Below are 22018 nucleotides of genomic sequence, written 5' to 3' on the forward strand. Positions count from 1 at the left end.
GATTCTCTATTCTTTTTTTTTTTTTTTAACTTTTAAAAGTTTTTGAAAAATCAAAATGATACAAAAATTAGTAAGAGTGTGAAATTCCATATGGTTACTAATTATATTTATTTTATGTATTTTCAATATTTTGAAACAATATTTTATGTAATTAAATGTAAATTATAATAATTATTTTATTAGTACAATTTTCAATTGAGTACATAGCTATCATAATATTTGAGCAATGTATACTTATTTAAATTTATTTTAATTTTTTTTTCATTTTTTAATAGAAGTCTAATTAGACTTGTAATTCATTGAAATTATTCAATTATTTTATTTTTTACTTCTTAAACCAATTATATTGCTTTTCGCATTTTCAATATTCATCCAATTTTTCCACAAATAATTTTAATTAAAAATTAAATAAATTAACTAACTCTCAATTTATAAATTTTGTTATAGATTTATTTTTTTTTACAATATTTAGTTTTTTTTTTCCTTCAACTCTTCGGTTTATCACTTTATATTACAAAATAAAATAAATTCTAATTTCTTTTTGTAGAAAATTTGTATTTTTTTAAAATTATTCAATATTTTTCAATTTTTATAAAAGAATTCATCATATTATATAATTGGATGTTGTAAAGAATTAAAACTTTTGTGTTGCATTGGATTATTTAATTTAATTTTTGGCATGGGAGTTGACCGGTTGGTAACCCACATACCAAGTTTTTTTTCCTTTTTATTCACAATCCTAACATGTGGCAAAATGCCATTGGTGGAGGATTGGAGGTGTGGTACCCAAAAGCATATATGGGTACCCAAGCATGACCCATTAAATTAATATGAATGATGAAATTGTAGCTTATGACTTCTACTTCTAATGAGATAAATTTCATATATATTACATTAACCTATCAATTTAATCAAAAAATATTTTTATCATGGTATGAGTTTATCACCTTCGCCCACATCCACTGAAAGTTGTTTCCGGCAACACTACTCTTATCATCAGTAGCTCCGTTTTCCGTTACCTCAATGAATTGCTCCTGTTGTTGAGACACCTGGTTTCTATTGTTTGATTGTTGGCATGGTAGCTTACAGTAGCAAATCAAAGATTCAAATTTACCAATATTTGATGTAATTTGAACGGCACCTTATTTTTGTTGTCCATTCCCTTGTCCGGTTGGATTTGGACAAAGATGAAACATTCCATGGATGGCCAGGCCGGCAGGACGAAATAAACAAGGAATCTAAACAGCTTCTCATGAGTTATGACCTTAAGCAAGGAAAAAAGTGATAAATAAGTTTTGATTAATAATATATACGAGTCTACTTGGTCTTGTACATCCCGGAATGTCCTAGCCTGCAATAGTAGAAGGCGAAATGGGACATCCAGAAAGTGATCACCGATCTCCTTTTTCCGGTTCCAGCCACCCTCATATCCAACAAGATTCGACTGATCCCCAGCTATTGCATACCCCACAAACAAGTTATGCTCACGCCATGCAACCAGGATCACAGGTTCCATCCCAAAACCCGCATGCAATTCCCCTTGATCCCGTACAACCTATGCAATTTCTACCTCAGCCTGGGCATGGGAATTTGTCACACACAACTCATTCATCAGGACAACACCTACAATCAAACCCGGTGCAGTACCCTGCCCAGCAAGCACAGTTCATTCCCCAACACCAGCAGACTAATGTGGCTTGTCATGCTCATCAGCCAACATATAACCCGGCTCAGCCTGTTCCGGCCAGCTATCACGTTCAATCAACTAATTTTCAACCATCTCCAGCGGCTATGCAATATGTTCCTGTTCATCAAGCACACGCTACAATGGTTGTACCCCTTCAGCAAACTGCGCCAGTAATCATGGTGCAGTCACAGCCACGCGTTACTACTGTGGGCACAGAGGCTTGGACCACTGGGTTATTCGATTGCATGGATGATCCCACCAATGGTTTGATTTATATATCGGAAATTAAGATGGTTATTGGGTTATTGTGAAAGAAAGATTTCTGATCTTAATTGTTAATTTGGTACATGTTCTCAGCTCTTGTAACGTGTTGCGTCCCTTGCTTGACCTTTGGACAAGTTGCTGAGATCGTGGACAATGGCCATACATGTAAGTGCTTGGTCCTAATACTATCGTTATTTAGAAACCTTCCCTTTTTATTTTTCTTCTGGATTATGTTTGGCTGTTTGGAAAATGGTATATATCTTGTCACGAATATATAAAGCAATATGAAGCAGTTGTTTCCACTTCTATCAGCAGTGTCAAACCTCCCAGTTGTATGACTGTATCCATATTTGTAATCTTAGAAATAAGCAGTTAACTGATATTCTTTCCATAGAAAAGACTTCTTTTTTGCAAATGAAGCCTCATGAGGGTACTCCTTTTGTTTCAATTAAAGAAACTTACTGAGAACTCATACCTAAAGCTGTTTTTGTTTTTGTTTTGTTTTGTTTTGTTTTGTTTTTTTTGTTTTTTTTTTTTTTTTGTAGTATTTTCTTTTTTCTTCTTGCTAGAGAGGAACTACCTTTGGGCCATTACACAATTTCCATCCTTAAGATGAACCAAGCCCACTGTAACCTTCAATGATTATGCATCCTCAATAATTTGTTCTTGCGTGAAATCGTAAGTAAAAGAAAGAACACGTTTTTGACAACTAGATAATTTTAGAATCAGATCCTTATAATAATTGGAGGAGTAAAGATGCTCGTTTGATGGAGTTTATATTTGGAATTGTGTTTGATACAGCATGTGGGACAAGTGCACTAGTTTATGGAGCGATTGCATGTCTCATTGGGTGCCCTTTCTTGATATCATGCACTTACCGAACCAAGCTTCGCAGCAGATATGGCCTTGTTGAGTCCCCCGCCCCAGACTGGGTTGTCCATTGTCTTTGTGATTTCTGTGCTCTCTGCCAAGAATACAGGGAGCTCCAAAACAGAGGCTTTGACCCTTCAATAGGTAACTGATCTGAAAAAATATGTTGGTGTGACATTGCTCTTAGTAATAGTTCAAACACATGAATCCAGACAGATTTTTGAAAAAATATGACGAGAATACTCAATTTAACCATTTAGAAAGAAATCACTACACAAAGATTGGGATAATCATAGAGTGGTAACTAAATCATTTATCAGAGAGTGGTAAATGGATTGATGGAACAAAATGGATGGGTTTAAATCCATGCAGTTTCATATAGCTTTTTAATATCATAACATTATTTTCCTTTTCAATATAGGATGGCATGCAAATGTTGCAAGGCATATGCAACAACAGCAAGTTGCTATGGTGGTCCCACCAAATCAAACTATGATAGGATGATAAAGGTTGATCAAGAATATTTCATCCCTGTACTTTGTTGATCAAATTTATATGTATTTGTTCACTTCATATGTCATTAAATGTCTAGTTTATCACCAGTTATTTGTTTTCAGGGGTTGAGTATCTTGAACTAGCAAATTAAAATGCAGACATTAGAAGAAAAGAATCAACTCAACCTTTCATAAGGACTGAAATATATGTGCAATTAGCTAGCATTCTTGCACAGTGAGCCAGTGATATGTATGAAAGATGGCTGGCTATCTAGGATTGATGATTGCTTCATTGTTGTTTCTAAGGGCATGTAACTGTATACACAGCAGCTGTCTCCCTGTCTTAGCTATTACAGCAAAGATATTCCATGTTCAAGAAACTGGAGGGGTACTTGTAGTGTGTCCCACAACCTTACTGGTTAATTATGTGACTGCTTATTACAGGAAGAGAAAGTGGTTTTTGTGGTACAGATTAAGGAAGTAAATTATTAATGTATTTCCACTTTTAATTTGGTGGAAGTAATATGGTTGCCCTTCTGCATATTTCAGATATAAACCCACACTACTTGATCATGATCATCTAGGTTGAATTTTATCTAGAGACATCTGTAAAGTGGAGGATTGAGAAAATGCATGCTGTTCGGTAACTATCTGAATAATGAAAGTTCACGATACAGAATTTATCTGTATCAATCTAAAAATGTATGAATGGAGGTGGTCAAAAAGTAGAAATGAATGGTTGAAGAATAAAGATGGGGACCCCATAATCACATCAATGGGGAGTGAATGACTTATTTCTAGTGAGGATGAGAAGAATCCAATCTTTTACAGTAATTAAGCAGTATGTGAGGTGAATATGATCCTATATATCATTTCAATGGGGTCTCTTAAGATTTTTCTGGATCTGAAGTTTTGAGGTATCCTGATGGCATGATCTCAACAGGTTGGGCTGTGGAGCTAAAGGATTTCCATCAGTCAAGAATTTTGGTATAAAATCTTCTATATGGGTCCTACTGAATATTGTTATCTTTAAGAGCAAGATCGACCCTCCTTTTTTGCTTTATCTGTAGAGAGATCTTTATGGGGTATCAAACAAAATTCAACGCTGTTAAATTAGTCAAACATTCTCGGTTTGAACTCGTCAACCAGGCGTTTTCATGGCTTAGCTAGGCCAGCCAAAAGCATAGTACCTTCCACTGAAATCTCAATGTAATATAATATAACTGCCTGGTGTAATAACTTGTTTTTCCCTAATTGAAATTGTATAGGAAACATTCAGACTATCAAACTCAAAGAAGATTGAAGTAAAACTTTCCAAAGTTTTTTTTTTTTTTTTTTTTTCGGTTTCTTTTAAGGACAATGCAAATGAGAATTGTGCGGTAAACTATTGTTTTACACCTGTTCGTGTTCACTAATGTCATATGGACTTTATGGTTTCTCTTTGAATCTTTTCATTTTGTTATTGGTTGTTATTTCCATCTCCTTATTCCCAAAGAGTTCAAAGGACAAGTTCTTAATTAGATGTTCTCTTGAAGTAAAAGAATGTAATCTCAGTACTACATCATTGTAAGGGTGCCATCAATAAGAAAAATTAGCAGCCTAACTTGCTGTAATAAAGTACATAGTGAATCAAGTTGAAAACTTCCTGCAAAGTGAACACATTTTTTCATGAATCCCTACACATGGCTAGCTACATGATGCCACTTTTGGGCAATTATTAATAGAAAAAAAATTAAGCCTTAGACTCATCGTATCCGTTCGGGCCACCTTGCTAAGAAGTATGTCTTAGGTGGGGCTTCTACTTCAAATGGTTCTAAGTCTTAAATTCTTTAATTCCCACAGTTAGAAGGAATATAAACCGAAAGCCGAAAGGTGTTTCCTTTGTCAATGTTGACCTATTCTCTATTTTTTTCTTTTACCTTTTAAAGTTTCTCTACAACACTCCCCCCTCTCCCATTCTTTTTGTTTAAGCACATTCTCTGTTGTCACTGAATCATTCATGAACTTTGTACTCGTGTTTTAATCAAAAAGCGTATGATATCATCGGTTTTGACTATTGGTTAGTCAACAATGCAGTTCTCTTGTCACATATCTAGTTAAAGATCAAGATGAATTGAACATCAGTCAGCTGTTTGGAACCGAATGCTTTGTAGAAGAAGAGTGAAATGGACAGAAGGTAAAGATTCTAATGTAAGGGCAAAGAACAAGATCCGAAGAATCCACTTCCATCTGCTTTTCATCTCTCTCACCTTTTTTGGGAGGGGAACAATTCATAGAGATGAATGCTCATTTTTCAAGGGTTCATGACCCAAATATGTACTGTGGCAAACCAAAGTTCAACTCTCAGTTATACCTAGCTATAATCTTAAAATTTTTTGGAAAATATTAAAAAAAGATTAGAAGTACTGTAATCTTAATGTGTTTTTAAGTGTTCAGTGGGCAAGAATCATCAATTGTTAGGTCTATGTTCTAAATGCAGGTCACCTGTCACTGGGCAATGAGCAGTCAGAGAAGAAAGATGTAGAAAAAGAGAGTCAAAAAGCAAATGGGAAGATAGGGATGTTTTAAGAATAAAGTTAATTGTTCATTTGCATGTACTTGGAGTACTTTGAAGCACACTGTCTTCTCAATCAACAATCCATTCAAGACAGCAGGCAGTAAGCACAGTGTTTGGATACAAGGGTGAGAATCAAGCCCCATCCATACCCGCACAAGACAAAAAAAAAAAAAGTCAAATTAGTATCAGCCAGCCCAGAACATATCAAACAGTTCCGTATAATTACTTAACTCTTGGCCGCCCGAATTTTAATCTTGCAAGAAGATAAGTATGCATCAAAACCACTGCACCGCCCAATCAATAACCCTTTGCGAATCAGTAAAAGTCACATCATGAAGTTGCCTTTTGCCTGCTATGGTTGAGTTTAGATGATCATGGTGCTTGATGATCATGTGACAATTTCTTTTCAGCAGGAAAGCAGTCTGCCATTGCACACCAATGAACAGTTGCAAAGTTCATAATTTGCTTTTCCCTTTGCTAATGAGTGGTTTGTTCAGGGACTTTAGCTATGTAATTGTTAATGTACTCCAAGGAAAACTTAGATAGGGAAAGAGTGCTTATTCTTGACGAAATTGCATGTGAACAGCATGTGTGAAGAATAAATCAGAAGGGATGGCAGGTTGCTGGGTTGACTCCATTTTCAGGTAGTGGTCATTATCTTTTCAAGGACAGGGCATGCGCATAAAAGAAGTTACTTCCCACGAATTCCATCTTTGTTCATTTTGATTATGCATTCACACAATTCATATTTGCATGATTGCTGCAACTTGTATCAGGTCTATGTCTATATGATAAGAACAGGATCTCCTATTAATTCTGGTTCATGTCAATTCAATATTAATGCCGCAAAGTTGATAAGAACAGGAAATAAGACATAATGATACCAACTGAAAACTAGTAAAAAGAAAGCTTGTAATTGATGATTTGAATTTTTATGGCTAGGGTTTGTTAATACGAATAAGAGGCTGTGCCACCCACATCACACTAGAATATGTGTGTGATGACATAATATTGCCAGTTCCAAATTGCCCACTTGTTCCATTTGTTAACTGGGTTTTATTCCTTGACCCCAAAAAAGGGATAAGCAGATTGGAACCTTCTTTCCACATTGATTTTTTTCATTTCACACCTGGTGACCTTTTCATTGTTTATTTAAGCAAACCCTCAATGCAATCATGCTTGCACACCACTCAAACCATAGTCCATTTGATCCATCTAGTGTATGGGAAGCAGAGGAATGGCTTCCATTTCTCTAGATCCAAGATTGAGCATCCAAATGGACAAGAACCTCTATCAAAATGGAGTTGTGGTTGAAAAGGTTGAAGGCCTCATTAGAGTTTATAATGATGGGCATGTCGAAAGACCTGCCATAGTTCCCCATGTCCCTTGCACAGTGGCTTTAGAACTTGGTGTGACAGTGAAGGATGTAGTCATTGAAAAGTACAGTAACTTATGGGCGCGGTTTTACGTCCCGAGCTGCCTGGCAGGCAAGCTGCCTCTGCTTGTTTACTTCCATGGAGGTGGATTTTGCGTGGGCTCAGCTTCTTGGAGCTGCTACCACGGGTTCCTAGCCGACCTTGCTTCCAAAGCAGGCTGCTTGATCATGTCCGTGAACTATCGTCTAGCCCCTGAAAATCGTCTCCCAGCTGCATATGAGGATGGTTTCAATGCTGTCATGTGGGTGAAAAACCAAGCCCTGAATGGAGCTGGTGAGCAGAAATGGTGGTTGAGTCGGTGCAATTTGTCTAGCTTGTTCCTAGCTGGCGACAGTGCTGGTGCCAACATAGCTTACAATGTGGCCACACGTCTCGGATCATCAGATACCACCTTTCTAAAGCCACTGTCTCTCAAAGGCACCATCCTGATCCAGCCCTTCTTTGGGGGAGAGGCGCGAACCGGGTCTGAGAATCACTCCACTCAACCACCCAACTCAGCACTAACTCTATCCGCTTCCGATACATATTGGCGCTTATCACTGCCTTTGGATGCTAACCGAGACCATCCCTGTTGCAACCCACTAGCAAATGGTTCAACCAGGCTGCGCACTTTGCAACTTCCACCAACAATGGTATGCATATCAGACACGGACATACTAAAGGACAGAAACCTACAGTTCTGCACAGCCATGGCGAACGCTGGCAAAAGATTGGAAACAGTGATTTACAAAGGCGTAGGCCATGCGTTTCAAGTTCTGCAAAACTCCGACCTCTCTCAACCTCGAACCAAAGAGATGATTTCTCACATCAGGGCCTTCATCACCCAATAATACTAGCATAAAGGAGTAACGTTTTCCTTTTAAGCAATACCAGGTTGTATTAAAACCTTAGGAATTGTAAAATTGAGGCAGTAAACTAGTTGTTTTGTCAGTAAATTGTATTCTGTATAGACATTTGTATGCTCTGAGATCATTTCCGTGTCAATGAATTGATCATATAAGCGGCTATTGCTTTTGATACTCCTCTCTAATGCCCAAATGAATATAGCGTACGCTTATCGACGCTTTATTGCCCGTGATGCAGCGCATTGAAAAAATATGTATCACTAATTAATTAATCCAATAAATATTTTTTTTTAAACAAAGGGTAAAAACACTAATTCACATCTCTCTTGGATACCTAGACCTCCTGACCCGATTTATGAACCGACAGGACCTCGGCCACGGGACCCAAAAATTCGTTTTCATTCCCAGACTTATTGGTCTGTTATTCAGAGGGCTTCCCAATATATATGGTATATATTCTGATGATCCACAGTGAAGTACAGTTGTTGAAACTGGGAACTTAGAAGCCTCTGCTTCGTATTCTCTCTCTCTCTCTGCAGCGCCCATGGCGAAGAAGTACGTGAGAGAGAATGTACCGCTTTCTAGATTTGGCGTATTGGTGGCGCAGTTGGAGTCCATTGTCGCCTCCTCATCTCAGCAGCCTCCCGAGGCTCTTCTCTGCTTCGATCTCCTCTCAGATCTCATCTCCGCCATCGACGAAGAACCTAAGGTCTTTATCGCCTCCCTTCATCTTCGTTTTATGATTTCGATGCAGATTTGTGATTGTTTTCTGGAAATTGTATGGTTTTATTTTTTCTTTTGTTGCCGTTATTGCTTTTGGAGTGCGTGTTTTTTGATTTGGTTTTAGTGGAATTCGAAAATCTTGCTTTTCCTTTGGACCTGTGGATGTGGCAAATGAAATTCTTCTAATTTTTGTTTGAAATCGGTGATTTCTGAAATCTGATGCATGAGGCTATTCTTTTCGACGGTTGAGTTAAAATTGTTGATTTCAGGAATCTATCCTGCTGTGGCAAAGGAAATGTGAGGATGCGCTTTATTCTCTGCTTATTCTCGGTGCTCGAAGGCCGGTGCGGCATTTGGCATCAGTGGCAATGGCGAGGATTATTTCAAAGGGAGACACGATTTCAATATACTCAAGAGCGAGCACCCTCCAGGGGTTTCTCTCTGATGGAAAGAGAAGCGAGCCTCAGCGCCTTGCAGGTTGGTTAAAAATATTACAATGAGTAGTCAGATACATGATTGGACAATGTAGTTCTTTAACATACATGTTTTTTTTTTTTTTTTGTACTAGAATTTTCACTGACGATTCACATTGTTCCCTGGATGATAATAATTGTGTTGGTTTGTGCTATGTATTTGTTTTCTACGTTAAGTTAATTTCTCTATCCTATTGAAATTGAATACCTTGTGATAATCCTGTGACATTAATTTACTGATGAGATGTCCAGTTTGCATCATATGCCGCCAGTTGATGATTGACACATGCATGAGTCAGAAGGAGGGCTCAAAAAATACTAACGGGTTTGCTGCTTGTTAGTGGCATGCCAAGTTAACTTCATATTGGTTGATGGGGCTGTTTAAAGTTTTGACATAGTGGCAAAGTTAGAGACAGCTGAGCGGCCCATGAGGGCAGTGCATCTCCTCAGCTTGCTTAAGAAAGGGGGTTTTGGGGTGGGGGGGAGGGGGTGGGTGATGCTTCTTTCCTTGTATGCCTGTGTTGTCTCTAGGCTATTGGCACATCTTAGTGATTTGGTGTTGCATTGACTAATACATGCCAATTTTTTGCATAATGCCCACTGGCCTCATTTCAAATGGCCAAATTGTTTGGTCTGGATTCATCCTATTGCATTAATGGGTCCTTGCCTCTAGGATCACGGTGCCTTCTATCACTCCTCCTTTGGTCCACCCTTAGGTTGCTCCATCCTCTGTCTTCAGTACACCTCCTCTAGCTTAAGGTGCTCCCAAAGTGATTGTTTAGAAGAGCATTTGGAATTCTTATGCATCTACTTGGCCGTGGTTAATATATGCGTATGCATTGGCTTAAAATTCCTTCAAGTTGGGGAATCGGGAATCCATATATCTATATTTATTTATTATAAACAAAACTGATTCTTTTCTATTAAATAAAAAGGTCCAAAACAATGAGATATCCATAGTATACAAAATTGATAAAAAACAAGAACTCCATAGAGAGAAGTGATGCAGGCCACTCATTTGAGAAAGAAAAAAAAATCCAAGAATAATAGTGACAAAAATTATGTTCCAAGATGGGGAAGGGGAGGAGAGAACAAAAACAATAGGGATAGAGAGAATATCGTAAAAAATTAAGTTTCAAGATGGGGAAGAGTAGGAGAGAACAAAAACAATGGCAAAAATAGTAGGAATAGAGTGGATATCTCATCCTTGTCACCTTGAAGAGACAAGTATTAAAGACAAAAAGGAAAATCTCTGCACCAAGTTTCCTCCTAAAAGTGGATTTTTGTATCATCACCCATAAAAAAATGAGAAAAAATAGGGAAAATTTAGCAATTGCTTTCTAGGAGCAATGGTGCAACCACTTGACAACAATGTTGACATTCCATCTATTAGAATATTGCCTATAGATTAAATAGGTCCACATCTCTTTTTGGTGTGTAGTGGGTCTTGCACTCCTCAATTAAAAAGGAATTTGCTTGGCTGACATGGAGCCTTTGTCAGCAACAGAAGGGAGAAGGCATGAAGGGCTGCCCCTCTATGCTTAATGTGGACCTTGTGGAAGGATAGAAATGACAGAGTGTTCAATGATAATGAACGGTCCGACCAAGCTATAAAACATTCTTTTTTGTATTCTTTTATGAATTGAGTTAGAGTGTATTTAGAGGATCATATTTTGTCCATGATTGATTTTATAGAGTGGCTATTTGTCTAGTTAGGGGAAAGGTTTTTTGTCTTTCTTTTTGCCTAGTTTCTTGGGCGTTGTTTGTATACATCGTGTGTATTGTTCTCGGCACTTCTAGGCGTTTCTAATACAAGCTCTTATTTACCTATAAAAAAAAGAATATTGCCTATAGATACTTATAATGACACTTGCACCATACAACATGACTCTTTCTAGGGAACCTTCATTGTCAATTCCCTAATAGGCATCTATTCCTTATGGATATCCTACCTATACACAAATCCCTTCTCCTCCTAGGCTTACACGCCAACTCCTAACTAATTAGGTGATTTCTCTTTCTTCCCCAATTCTTGACTAAAGAAAATTTTTATGAAAGCTCTTGATTTGGACACTTTGATTGGAAATTTGAAAATTACTAGGAAATATGTGGGCATATGTTACAAACATGATTGTATTAGGGTTATTTTACCACCAAAAGGCGAATGGACTATTTTCCAACTATCTAATTGTCAAACATATCGTTTCTAAGATGGATTCCTAAAGGACATATGTCATGACCCAAATTTTGGGCGATCTAAAACTCGACTTGTGACCTTAGGTTAAAGGTTTGACCCTAAGGGTTACTCCTGTATAAGCTTGCAATCAACCTATATTCCTTGATTTTTTATTTTTTTTTTATTTTTTTAATCTTGGAACAAAGCACAATTTAACTTTTAATAAAATATGCTAAACTAAAAATTCAATTAAATGAATTTTTCCTTCCACTAACCTTCACTAGCTTATAAATGCTATTAATGTCCAACCTAAGATAATCATCACAGTTTCTACAATCATTTCTAGATCAAATGTTCCTATAGTTTGTACATAACCAATCTAAGTATAACTTACATATACCCAAATTCACTAAATGAATACATGTCTAAAAGTTTAACACAAATGAACATCAATATTTTTAAGTAGCTGCTAAACAAGAAGTGCTCACCATTTGAGGAAAGCTTGACTAAAATAAAGCAAAATTGTCATCACCTTAGAACAAGGGAGAGACCTAGAATCCTAAATTATCACTATACCTCCACAAGCCTTCTAGGCTAGGAGTTTGACCCACTCTCTATTCTTAGCCATCTAAATGCTATTGACCAACTTCTTGTCACATTTGTATGTTCAGTTGGCCATGTATTAGTTTATGTATGCTTGACCTACTAATTATTTAAACTTGATCAAGTGATGGCATCATTGAACATTTTTAATTTTAAAGATTAAGTGTAAGGATAATCTCAGATGGAGGTATGTATCTAGACCAAGATCAGTAAGTTACAAATGATGTATTTCAAGTTCACCAACTAATTTTCCAAAGGTTTTCTTGAGGCTATAATCTTAATGTTATTTTTATATTAAAATAGCTCAAGACAAAATCCCGATAAAAGAACGGTTATCCTCTTAGAGTCTAAAACTACTTATTATAACCTCTATATCCTACAACGTCTAAAGCAACTTCTTGAATTTGAAAGTGGAAGTCTCTAGCTAAGGTTACGGTCTGTGCGTGTGTGTGTGATTTGAAACAATAATTATTGAGATGAATTTGAACTACAAGAATGATGAGAATTCATTGAGATGAATTTGGAGTATGAGAATGCTGAGTTGTTCTTTAAGAAGAACAAAAATAAACAAAAAAGTATGAAAAATTGCCACCTTAAGAACTAAAGATTCCAACACAAAAGCTAAGAGGCTATGACCTAAGGGTCATGAAAATTTCCAACGAATAACATGATGCATCTCTCTCAGCCAACTAATCTGCTATTTGGTTGGTCAAACAAGGAATCCAAGAATAAAATTGACCCAATCCTGTAGCGACATCAATGATTGTGGAACTATAAATCAAACTTCCATGGACCTCACTTTGGTTTGTCACCCATGTCCACTAATAGATAAATATGATGTTAAAAAAAAAGGTTCTTCTTGAAGTAGGTCTTTTAAGAAGGGTGGCATCTTTCTATCTCAATAGCTAACTAACTCCTATATGTTAGAAGGCCTTAACCACTCTGCAAAAATGATACTTGATTTTTTTTTGATTGGCAATGTAAGAGCATATATTAAAAAAAACTTGTTTCCACCACCCCCTATCTCTTTTCCAAACTTTCCTATGATGACTTTGTTTCCACAAAGATTGACTCTCATTTTTGAACCTCCAAATCCACTTAACAAGCCTTGTTTAAAGTGGAGAGATTTCTAATTCCAAGGCCCCTATGCTTTTTGTCTAAAGAAGCTATAACTCAATTTACCAAGTGAGGACTCTTCTCTTGAGCCTCACTGCCCTAAAGGTAGTCTCTCTGAATCTTTTCTAGTCTTAAGCTGATTGTCCTAGAGTTCCCAATGAGAACCCATCAGAATTATGCTTAGGCCCTTAGGGAAACCGGTTGGAGATGATTTTTGCTTTATATGTACCTCCACTATCTTGCTATAGAACAAGGAGAGCTCCAATCTAACAAGATCATGCTTTAAAAAGTACCTGAGAAAGTAGTGGTAACTGATATCCAAAGAGTGAAGAGAAAGTATCTAGTGTGTCATGATGACTCCATGGTATATTCTACAAAATAGTGGTCTCTAACCTAGACCATTGATGATTCATATTTAGGTGTCATTCTGATGAGAGTGGTTAGTTTTAAATGGAGAGACACACTTATGATTTGTCTCCAAGCTTAAAATGTCTTTGGGGATCATTTATTTTGTTATTTTGGTGTGTTTGGCTACTCTTTGAATGCTTTGAGCCTGTTAGGTGGTAGGAGTGACAGGAATAATAGATTGGATCGCTTCTTTTCCTTGTCCCCTCATTTAGGTAATGAGCTAGCTGGTTGTTTAGCATGTCATTGGTGTTTACCTTCTTATAGGCCACTAACCAAGCAAAGTACTAAACGAGACTGGAGATTTCCAAACAAAATTAGTAGGGAAGAATGGAACTTGGTTAAAATGATTAAACAAGACTAAAAAAAAAAGGCTTTACTGTAAATAAACTTGAAGAAGATAAAGACCAAATTCTCACATCTGGAGTGGATGGAGATAAGTGCCAACAGTAAGAGAGGACATTAGTCTTTCTAGATCTTCTATCTCAAAGTTAGAAAGGTTTCAACGAAAGTTAAAGTTTCAAGAGAAAGGATAAGTAGACCCAAAAATTAATGAGATATAAAGGTTTATGATTGTGACAATTATGAATAGACTTGGGAATTGAGAACCTAAAGGATGATCTCCCCATCACAAGTCGTCCCAGAATGGATTTTCACCCTATTTCCCACCAAAAACCGTGTGTTCCTAATAAAATCTTGAAAGACTTGTGCAACCATGGGCAATAATGTGACCACCTGACTATAGTGTTGACATCCCACCTATTAGTACGTGTCTCATAAATGCTTATGATGACCTGATGCCACAGAGCAAAACTTTCCCTAGAAAACCTTCACAATCATTTACCTAATAGAAAATGGCTGTGGAAATTGCATTTTACATGGTGTTAGTTTGTATATTTGAAATTGCTATTCATTTAGTTTGATTTTTATGCTATATTTTAATGTTGCGAATGGAAAATAATGCTCTTAATAAATAGTTTTATGCTGCATGTTTGTTTTATTTATACAAAGGGTATGGAAGTTTCTTATCATCAAAGGAAAACATCTATTTGGCATTTCTAACAATCTTTTTAAGTCTTCAGGTATATTTTTCTTTGTTCTGTATTTAAGCGTTTGACCTCAATTATCTTTTTTTGATTTTCATGAGAAATATCTTGCAGGTGCTGCACAGTGCTTGGGAGAATTATATCGCCTTTTTGGTAGAAGGATCACTTCGGGTTTACTTGAAACGACTATTATTGCAACAAAACTTATGAAGTTTCATGAGGTAATTCAATACAATTTGCAGCTTTCTTTATACATTTACTTGTAACAGGAAGCAGGCTTATTAATAAAGGAAAGGAGGAGAGAGAATGCTATTTCAAGAAAATGCAACAAGAAGGGAAGAAAAATTGAGACCAAGCCAACATGAACAACTAAAAATATCAAACACTGCAGCAATGGTAGCTCCAGGGAAGCTCTCTGAAGACGAGGTCCCTATTGCCTGAAAAATCAGCATTATAATTGCTGACATTGTCCCAATGAAAAGGCACTTTGATAGAAGTAGCATATCACCAATTTCCCATTTTTATGTGTGCAGAGGTCTTTGAGGGCCACCATGGCCTCAAGTAATTTGGGTTGTGCCTATTTTTGCTAGGCCCCTTTTAGTAGGTCTTTTTATTGCCTATGAACAAAATAGAGAAATCACAAACCCTTCAACTATCATTTAAAATTGAAGAAAATAATATTCTTTTTTTTTGTGTCAAAACTGAATACAAAGTGACCTATATATATACAAGTGGGATTCCTAATCTAAGCCATATAATATGCACAATCACTACCTCTAAGGAAACAATAACTAATTAGGAGGAAACAATAACTAATTAGGAGAGATTCTCTCATCCATAAAATAGAAAGTATCCTAACACAATCCCTATAATCTTGGCACTTAATTACAAATCATAATCCCATATTTCCACACTCCCCCTCAAGTTGGGTAGTAGATGTCTAGCATTCCCAACTTGCTTTTCATGTTTTCGTAGGTGGTCTTTGGAAGTGCCTTTGTCAGAATGTCTGCTGTTTGAAGACTTGAAGGAATATACATAAGTCTGATTGTTCCCCCTTCAAGTTTCTCCTTGATGAAGTGACGGTCTATCTTCACGTGCTTGGTTCTGTCGTGTTGAACTGGATTCTTTGCAATACTTATGGTAGCCTTGTTATCACACAAAACTGTCATAGTGGAGTTTGATATAATTCCAAGTTCCTTGAGTATTCTTTGGAGCCACATTCCTTCACATATCCCATGAGCCATTGCCCTGAATTCTGCCTCTGCACTGCTTCTCGCCACTACGGACTGCTTCTTGCTTCTCCAAGTCACCAAGTTTCCCCACACATAGGAACAATACCCAGCAGTTGACCTCCGATCTGTCAAGGATCCTGCCCAATCAGCATCTGTGAATACCTCAACTTCCCTACTTGAGGTTTTCTTGAAGTAGAGTCCTCTACCCGGGCTCTTTTTAAGGTACTGTAAAATTTTGTATACGACTTTCATGTGTCTTTCAGTGGGATTGTTCATGTAGCGGCTTACCATGCTCACAGCGAAACCAATATCGGGCCTTGTGTGAGTTAAGTAGATCAACTTTCCTACTAACCTCTGGTACCTGTCTTTGTCAGTTGGATGACTGTCATTATCTTTATCAATCTTACCAATAGGGTCCATAGGCGTGTCCACTGGCTTACAACCTAGCATTCCAGTCTCCTGAAGTAGATCAAGGACATACTTCCTTTGCGTGACCACAATTCCCTCCTTAGTTCTGCCAACTTCCATGCCAAGAAAGTATCTGAGTTGTCCAAGATCTTTGATTTCAAATTCTCTTGCTAGCAGCTTCTTGAGATTCCCTATCCCTTCTTCATCGTCTCCGGTAATTATAATATCATCAACATAGACAATGAACAAAGTCATTTCACCTTCCTTAGAGTGCTTCATAAACAGTGTGTGATCTGCTTGACATTGGATGAACCCATGCTTTTTCACAACTCTAGTCAGTCGATCAAACCAGACCCTAGGTGACTGTTTTAGACCGTATAGGGACTTTCTCAGTTTACACACTTTTCCTGAATTTTCTGGAGTTTCCATACTAGGTGGAATCTTCATGTAGACTTCCTCTTCTAGTTCTCCATTGAGAAATGCATTTTTGACATCAAGTTGGTGCAGATTCCAGTCCAAATTTACTGCAACTGACAATAACACTCTGATGGAGTTGAGCTTTGCTAATGGTGCAAATGTCTCTTCATAATCAATGCCATAGGATTGAGTAAATCCTTTAGCTACTAGTTGAGCCTTGAACCTGTTTATACTTCCATCTGGATTGTGCTTTACGGTAAATATCCACTTGCATCCAACAGGCCTCTTACCCTCTGGAAATTCTGAGATTTCCCATGTCCCATTTTTCTCCAATGCTTGTATTTCTTCCTGAACAGCAGTCTTCCATTCAGGTTGTTGAAGTGCTTCTTGGATGTTGGATGGGATACGATCATCTTCAAGAGAAGTGATGAATGCTTGGAAATTCTGTGAAAGCTTTCCATAGGACACATGATTACTGATTGGATGCTGAGTGCAGGATCTTACACCTTTCCTTAAAGCAATGGGTTGATCAAGATCATCAAGGTCATTACTGGAATTTAGATCATAAATTGTGTTACCTGGTTGTGAGTTTGGGTTGCTTGGATCTTGGTCCAATTCTTGGTTCTACTCAGGTGGAGTGTTGTCCTCGGCCTCCTTTTGAGGAGGTTTCTCGGGCTTTTCCTTTAAATTTTTTCTAGAATAAACTATTACCTCTTTACTGCCTTGTGTAGTTGACTCAGGTGTGACAGAAAGGACATCCAAGGAATTGTTTTCGGGGACAGAAAGAGTAGTATCTGTTTGAGGAGGCAGTGATGAACTCAAAGGAGAAGTAGTGCTGATTTCAGTTTCCCAAAATTGGAATTCATCTGTGGACCAGTTCTCCCCCTGAATTGCAGTTTTGGGGTAGAAGGGTTGATTTTCGAAGAAAGTGACATCCATGGAAGTGTAGAATTTCTTGGTTGTTGGAGAGTAGCACTTGTATCCTTTTTGGTTTGGTGAGTACCCGAGAAATATGCATTTAGTGGCTGTCGGATCAAGTTTATTACGTTGAGACTTATGGATGTGAACGAAAGCAGTACAACCAAAGACTTTGATTGGGATAGACGAGATTATTCGAGCGGATGGATATGCAGCGAGGAGGATTTGACACGGGGTTTTAAATTGAAGAATCCTAGAAGACATTCGGTTGATCAAGTAGGTTACTGTGAGTACAGCTTCACCCCATAATTGTTTAGGCACGTTTGAAGCTATCATGAGGGATTGTGCAACCTCCATCAAATGTCTATTTTTCCTTTCTGCAACTCCATTTTGCTGTGGAGTATCAATGCACGAGCTTTGATGTACGATGCCATTCTCCAGAAGATATGACCCAAGAATGTGTGATAGTATTCTCGAGCATTATCTGTCCGAAGGACTTGAATTTTTGCCTGAAACTGCGTCTGAACCATGTTGTTGAAGTTTTCAAATATGTCCCTCACTTCTGATTTCTTCTTCATAAGGAATACCCAAGTCACTCGAGTGTGGTCATCAACAAAGGTGACAAACCATCTAGAACCTGTAATGTTGTTGATTCTAGAGGCCCCCCAAACATCATTGTGAATCAAGGAAAAAGGATGAGATGGTTTCTATGGTTGAATGGAATAGGAGTTGCGAGTATGTTTGGACAATTGACATATTTCGCATTGAAAATTTTTGGAATTTTTATTGAATAATGATGGATATAGTTTTTCAAGATAGGAAAAATTTGGGTGACCTAATCGGTAGTGCCATAACATAACAACACTATCCGTCTTGGTACTAGGGTTGGAAACTACACAAGCAGTCTTCATTGGTAGCCTTCGAATTTCCTCAGCTCTCAGAAGGTAAAGTCCAGCACGCACCTCAGCATTGCCAATCCTCTTCCCAGAGTTCAAGGCCTGAAATTCACACATGTGAGGAAGGAATTTAGTAACACAATTAAGATCCTGTGTTAGTCTACTTATAGACAATAGGTTGCAATCCAATTTCGGAACATAGAGCACGGAGTGAAGAGTAATATCCTTGGAAATAATAACTGAACCTGTGCCGAATACCCTAGAAAGGGTTCCATCGGCAATTCGAACAGAGGAATTGTTATGGCAAGGAGTATATTCATGAAAAACCATGAGATTCCCAGTCATGTGATCTGAAGCTCCTGAGTCCACTATCCATGTAGTGTGATTTTCTTGTCTAACATTTAGGGCATGGGAAAAAATACCTTTCTGGGCTACAGATGCGGTACCAATAGTTGTTCCAGTCGATTGAAGAGTCTGTTGGAACATTTTCTGTAGTGCCTCCAATTGCTCTTTGCTAAACAGTCCAGGATTTGAGCTAGTGCCAGATGTGTCTTCTTCGGCTGCAGCGGTGTAACCCCGATCTTCTCTGTTTTGCTGTGGCCGAGAAGGTTTCCAATCAGCAGGTTTATCGTGTAGATGCCAGCAAGTCTCTTTCGTGTGTCTAGGTTTTCTACAATGGTCGCACCATGGACGATTCTTCTTCGTTTGGTGGTTGTTGTTGTTGGATTGGGTTCCTCGTGCAACCAGGGCTGAGTTCTCAAGATTTTTGGAGGAATTTTGGGTTCCCAACATCACTTTTTGTCTGCTTTCCTCTCTGCGAATTTCAGAAAAAACTTCCCTAACACTAGGTAATGGCTTAATACTTAGAACTCTTCCACGTACCTCATCTAAATTCTTATTAAGGCCAAGTAAAAATTTGTAGATGCGTTCCTTTTCAATGACCTTCTTGTATAGGAATCCATCTTCGGGACACTTCCAAACCAATTCTTCATAAATATCAAGTTGTTGCCAATACTGTGTAAGGATATTAAAATATTCGGTAACAGTTGAATCTCCTTGTCGAAGATCTTGGAGAATACTCTTGATTTTGAAAATCGCCGAGGTATTATCGATGTTGGAGTAGGTCTCTCTAGCTGCATCCCATATCTCCTTTGCTGTGCCATAATACATGAAGTTTTCTCCTATGTCATTGGTCATAGAGTTAATTAACCAAGACATCACCATACTATTTTCCAACTTCCAGGTTCGGTATCCTGGATCATCTTCCTTTGGCTGAACAATGGCTCCCGTAAGGTATTCTTCCTTACCTTTCCCTCAGATGAAGATCCGAATAGACTGAGCCCATTGAATAAAATTTTGCCCATTGAGTTTATGACCTGTTATGGGAAGAATGATGCCGTCTGTGGTGCTAGCACTGCCGGAGTGAACTGCTTCAGGTCTGGACGTCACCTCCGAGTTTAATCCTTCCGTTCTGCTCTCCATGGAAGAAGATGATTTTTTTTTTTTTTTTTATACGTGGTTCAGATCTGAATGCTCTGATACCATGAAGAAAATAATATTCTTTTTTTTTGTGTCAAAACTGAATACAAAGTGACCTATATATATACAAGTGGGATTCCTAATCTAAGCCATATAATATGCACAATCACTGTCTCTAAGGAAACAATAACTAATTAGGAGAGATTCTCTCATCCATAAAATAGAAAGTATCCTAACACAATCCCTATAATCTTGGCACTTAATTACAAATCATAATCCCATATTTCCACAAAAATATTCCTATGTTTACATCTTTTTCATCTTGGGAGAGCTAAAACTGTTGGAAGAGTGGCCAAGTTCTGGTCTATTCACAAAACTCCAATCCCAATGCTTGAATTTATTAGAGATCAACCATTAAAATTTGTAGTTAGTATTTAGTAATCTCATTAAAGTGGAATTCCATGCTTCAAGCTACAGGGGGTTTAGCAAGAGAGTACGCTTATGTGGCCTCTAAGAATATATAAAATGACACTCCTATAAAGTTTAAATAGATTTGATGCCTTGAAAAGAGGTAACTCTATTCCACCTGGAAGCCCCACGTCCAAAATTTTCGTTAAAATTCTGTTGTTCCTCTCTTCCTTTAGGTCCTGATGATCTTGTTCTGGGGGAAAATATGGTTTCTTCCTGGGGCTCAAGTAAAAAAGCATGCAACTGTTGCATGGTGCTACGGAAGGTAAACAGCACCTGTGCTTGTCAGTTTCCTGTATTTTAAACTTTTAGCAGTTTTTAAGTGCTCAATTGGCTAAGATATAGGAGTATATAAATTACAATCGATAAGTATGGTTATTGAATTATAAGCTTGATCTTGTCTATCAAAAAAAATAAAAATAAACAAATTATATGTTATCTTATAAGTTATATGCCTGATCCTCATCATGTATGCTTTTGTGCTCCTTTTTTTTGGTGTTCTTAATAAAATTGATCTTTGCCTAACAGGGGGTAAAAGAAATACCTTGTTAACTTAAAAAATGATCTTTGACATTATCAAATAGTTTGTTTCTTTCTGCATGTATTCCCCCCTTCTATACCATGTGTGTGTATGTTTAACTTCTCTTTGCAACCTCTTACTATTTCAGGAGTTTGTAAGACTAGAAGCTCTACATATGCTTCAGAATGCATTGGAAGGCTCAGGTGGTAGTGCCGCTCCTTCAGCATATTCTGAGGCTTTCCGTCTCATCATGCGGTTTGCTGTTGGTGATAAATCATTTATTGTTAGAATAGCTGCTGCAAGGTGTCTGAGGGCATTTGCCAACATTGGTGGACCAGGTTTAGGAGCTGGAGAATTTGACAATTCTGCCTCTTATTGTGTCAAGGCTGGTGCTTTTGATCTTTGTCAATTATTTTTCATTTCTTTGATGATGTAAAAACATTTGGTTATCCTAATTATGCTGCATTTTAGTAGGTTCTTGATGATCCTGTTTCATCTGTCCGGGATGCCTTTGCTGAAGCTTTGGGTGCATTGGTTGCTCTTGGAATGAATCCTGAGGCACAGGTATATATATGTGTTTCAATTCCCTTGGCAAAACCTTTTTTTTTTCTCTTCTGTGCAATCACGTTTTATTATTTTTACTAGGTGCAACCAAAAGGAAAAGGTCATGTTACTCCAACAAAAAAACTTGAAGGTGGTTTGCAGAGATACTTAGTTTTGCCTTTTGTGAAAGGTATATTTATTCCTGAGTCACTAGATTATCCATGTCTTGAACAGCTGAAAAAATTATATTGGTTTTGCTGGTAATGTGTGTACATGAAGTTCATGAGTTTAAATGTTTAACCTTCGTTAAGTTTTATGGGCAGTTTCTTGATTAAAACTTCTATACACATTGCATTTTGAGTTTGCATCTTCACTTGAGCACTGAGAATAGAGTGTGACAGGGAGCAAGGTCTTCTCAGATGGTATAGTTTAGGAGTAAGTT

The 22018-nt window shown here is 37.5% G+C and overlaps 3 protein-coding genes across 3 annotated transcripts in view; all 3 read left to right on the forward strand.

The window, feature by feature from the left end:
• Nucleotides 1-1371: 1371 nt before the first annotated feature.
• Nucleotides 1372-2973, forward strand: LOC117930440 (protein PLANT CADMIUM RESISTANCE 6-like). Its single transcript, XM_034851103.1, has 3 exons — nucleotides 1372-1951; nucleotides 2045-2116; nucleotides 2753-2973. The coding sequence occupies exons 1-3, from the start codon at nucleotides 1372-1374 to the stop codon at nucleotides 2971-2973; spliced, it is 873 nt and encodes a 290-aa protein (XP_034706994.1).
• A 4084-nt stretch (nucleotides 2974-7057) lies between these two features.
• On the forward strand, nucleotides 7058-8328 carry LOC117931162 (probable carboxylesterase 17). The gene has a single exon (XM_034852064.1). It carries the CDS (start codon nucleotides 7095-7097, stop codon nucleotides 8136-8138), a length of 1044 nt encoding a protein of 347 aa, XP_034707955.1. The 5' UTR covers nucleotides 7058-7094; the 3' UTR covers nucleotides 8139-8328.
• Nucleotides 8329-8514: 186 nt separating this feature from the next.
• Nucleotides 8515-22018, forward strand: part of LOC117930441 (protein SWEETIE) — a 186869-nt gene continuing 173365 nt past the window's right edge. Inside the window, exons 1-6 of the mRNA XM_034851104.1 lie at nucleotides 8515-8862; nucleotides 9146-9353; nucleotides 14810-14916; nucleotides 21182-21418; nucleotides 21508-21597; nucleotides 21679-21766. Of these exons, the coding sequence (XP_034706995.1) occupies nucleotides 8698-8862; nucleotides 9146-9353; nucleotides 14810-14916; nucleotides 21182-21418; nucleotides 21508-21597; nucleotides 21679-21766 (895 nt within the window). The 5' untranslated portion in view covers nucleotides 8515-8697. The remainder of the gene's footprint in view (nucleotides 8863-9145; nucleotides 9354-14809; nucleotides 14917-21181; nucleotides 21419-21507; nucleotides 21598-21678; nucleotides 21767-22018) is intronic.

The sequence above is a fragment of the Vitis riparia genome, chromosome 14 (genome assembly GCF_004353265.1).
Source record: "Vitis riparia cultivar Riparia Gloire de Montpellier isolate 1030 chromosome 14, EGFV_Vit.rip_1.0, whole genome shotgun sequence".
In the NCBI taxonomy this organism is placed as follows: Eukaryota; Viridiplantae; Streptophyta; class Magnoliopsida; order Vitales; family Vitaceae; genus Vitis; species Vitis riparia.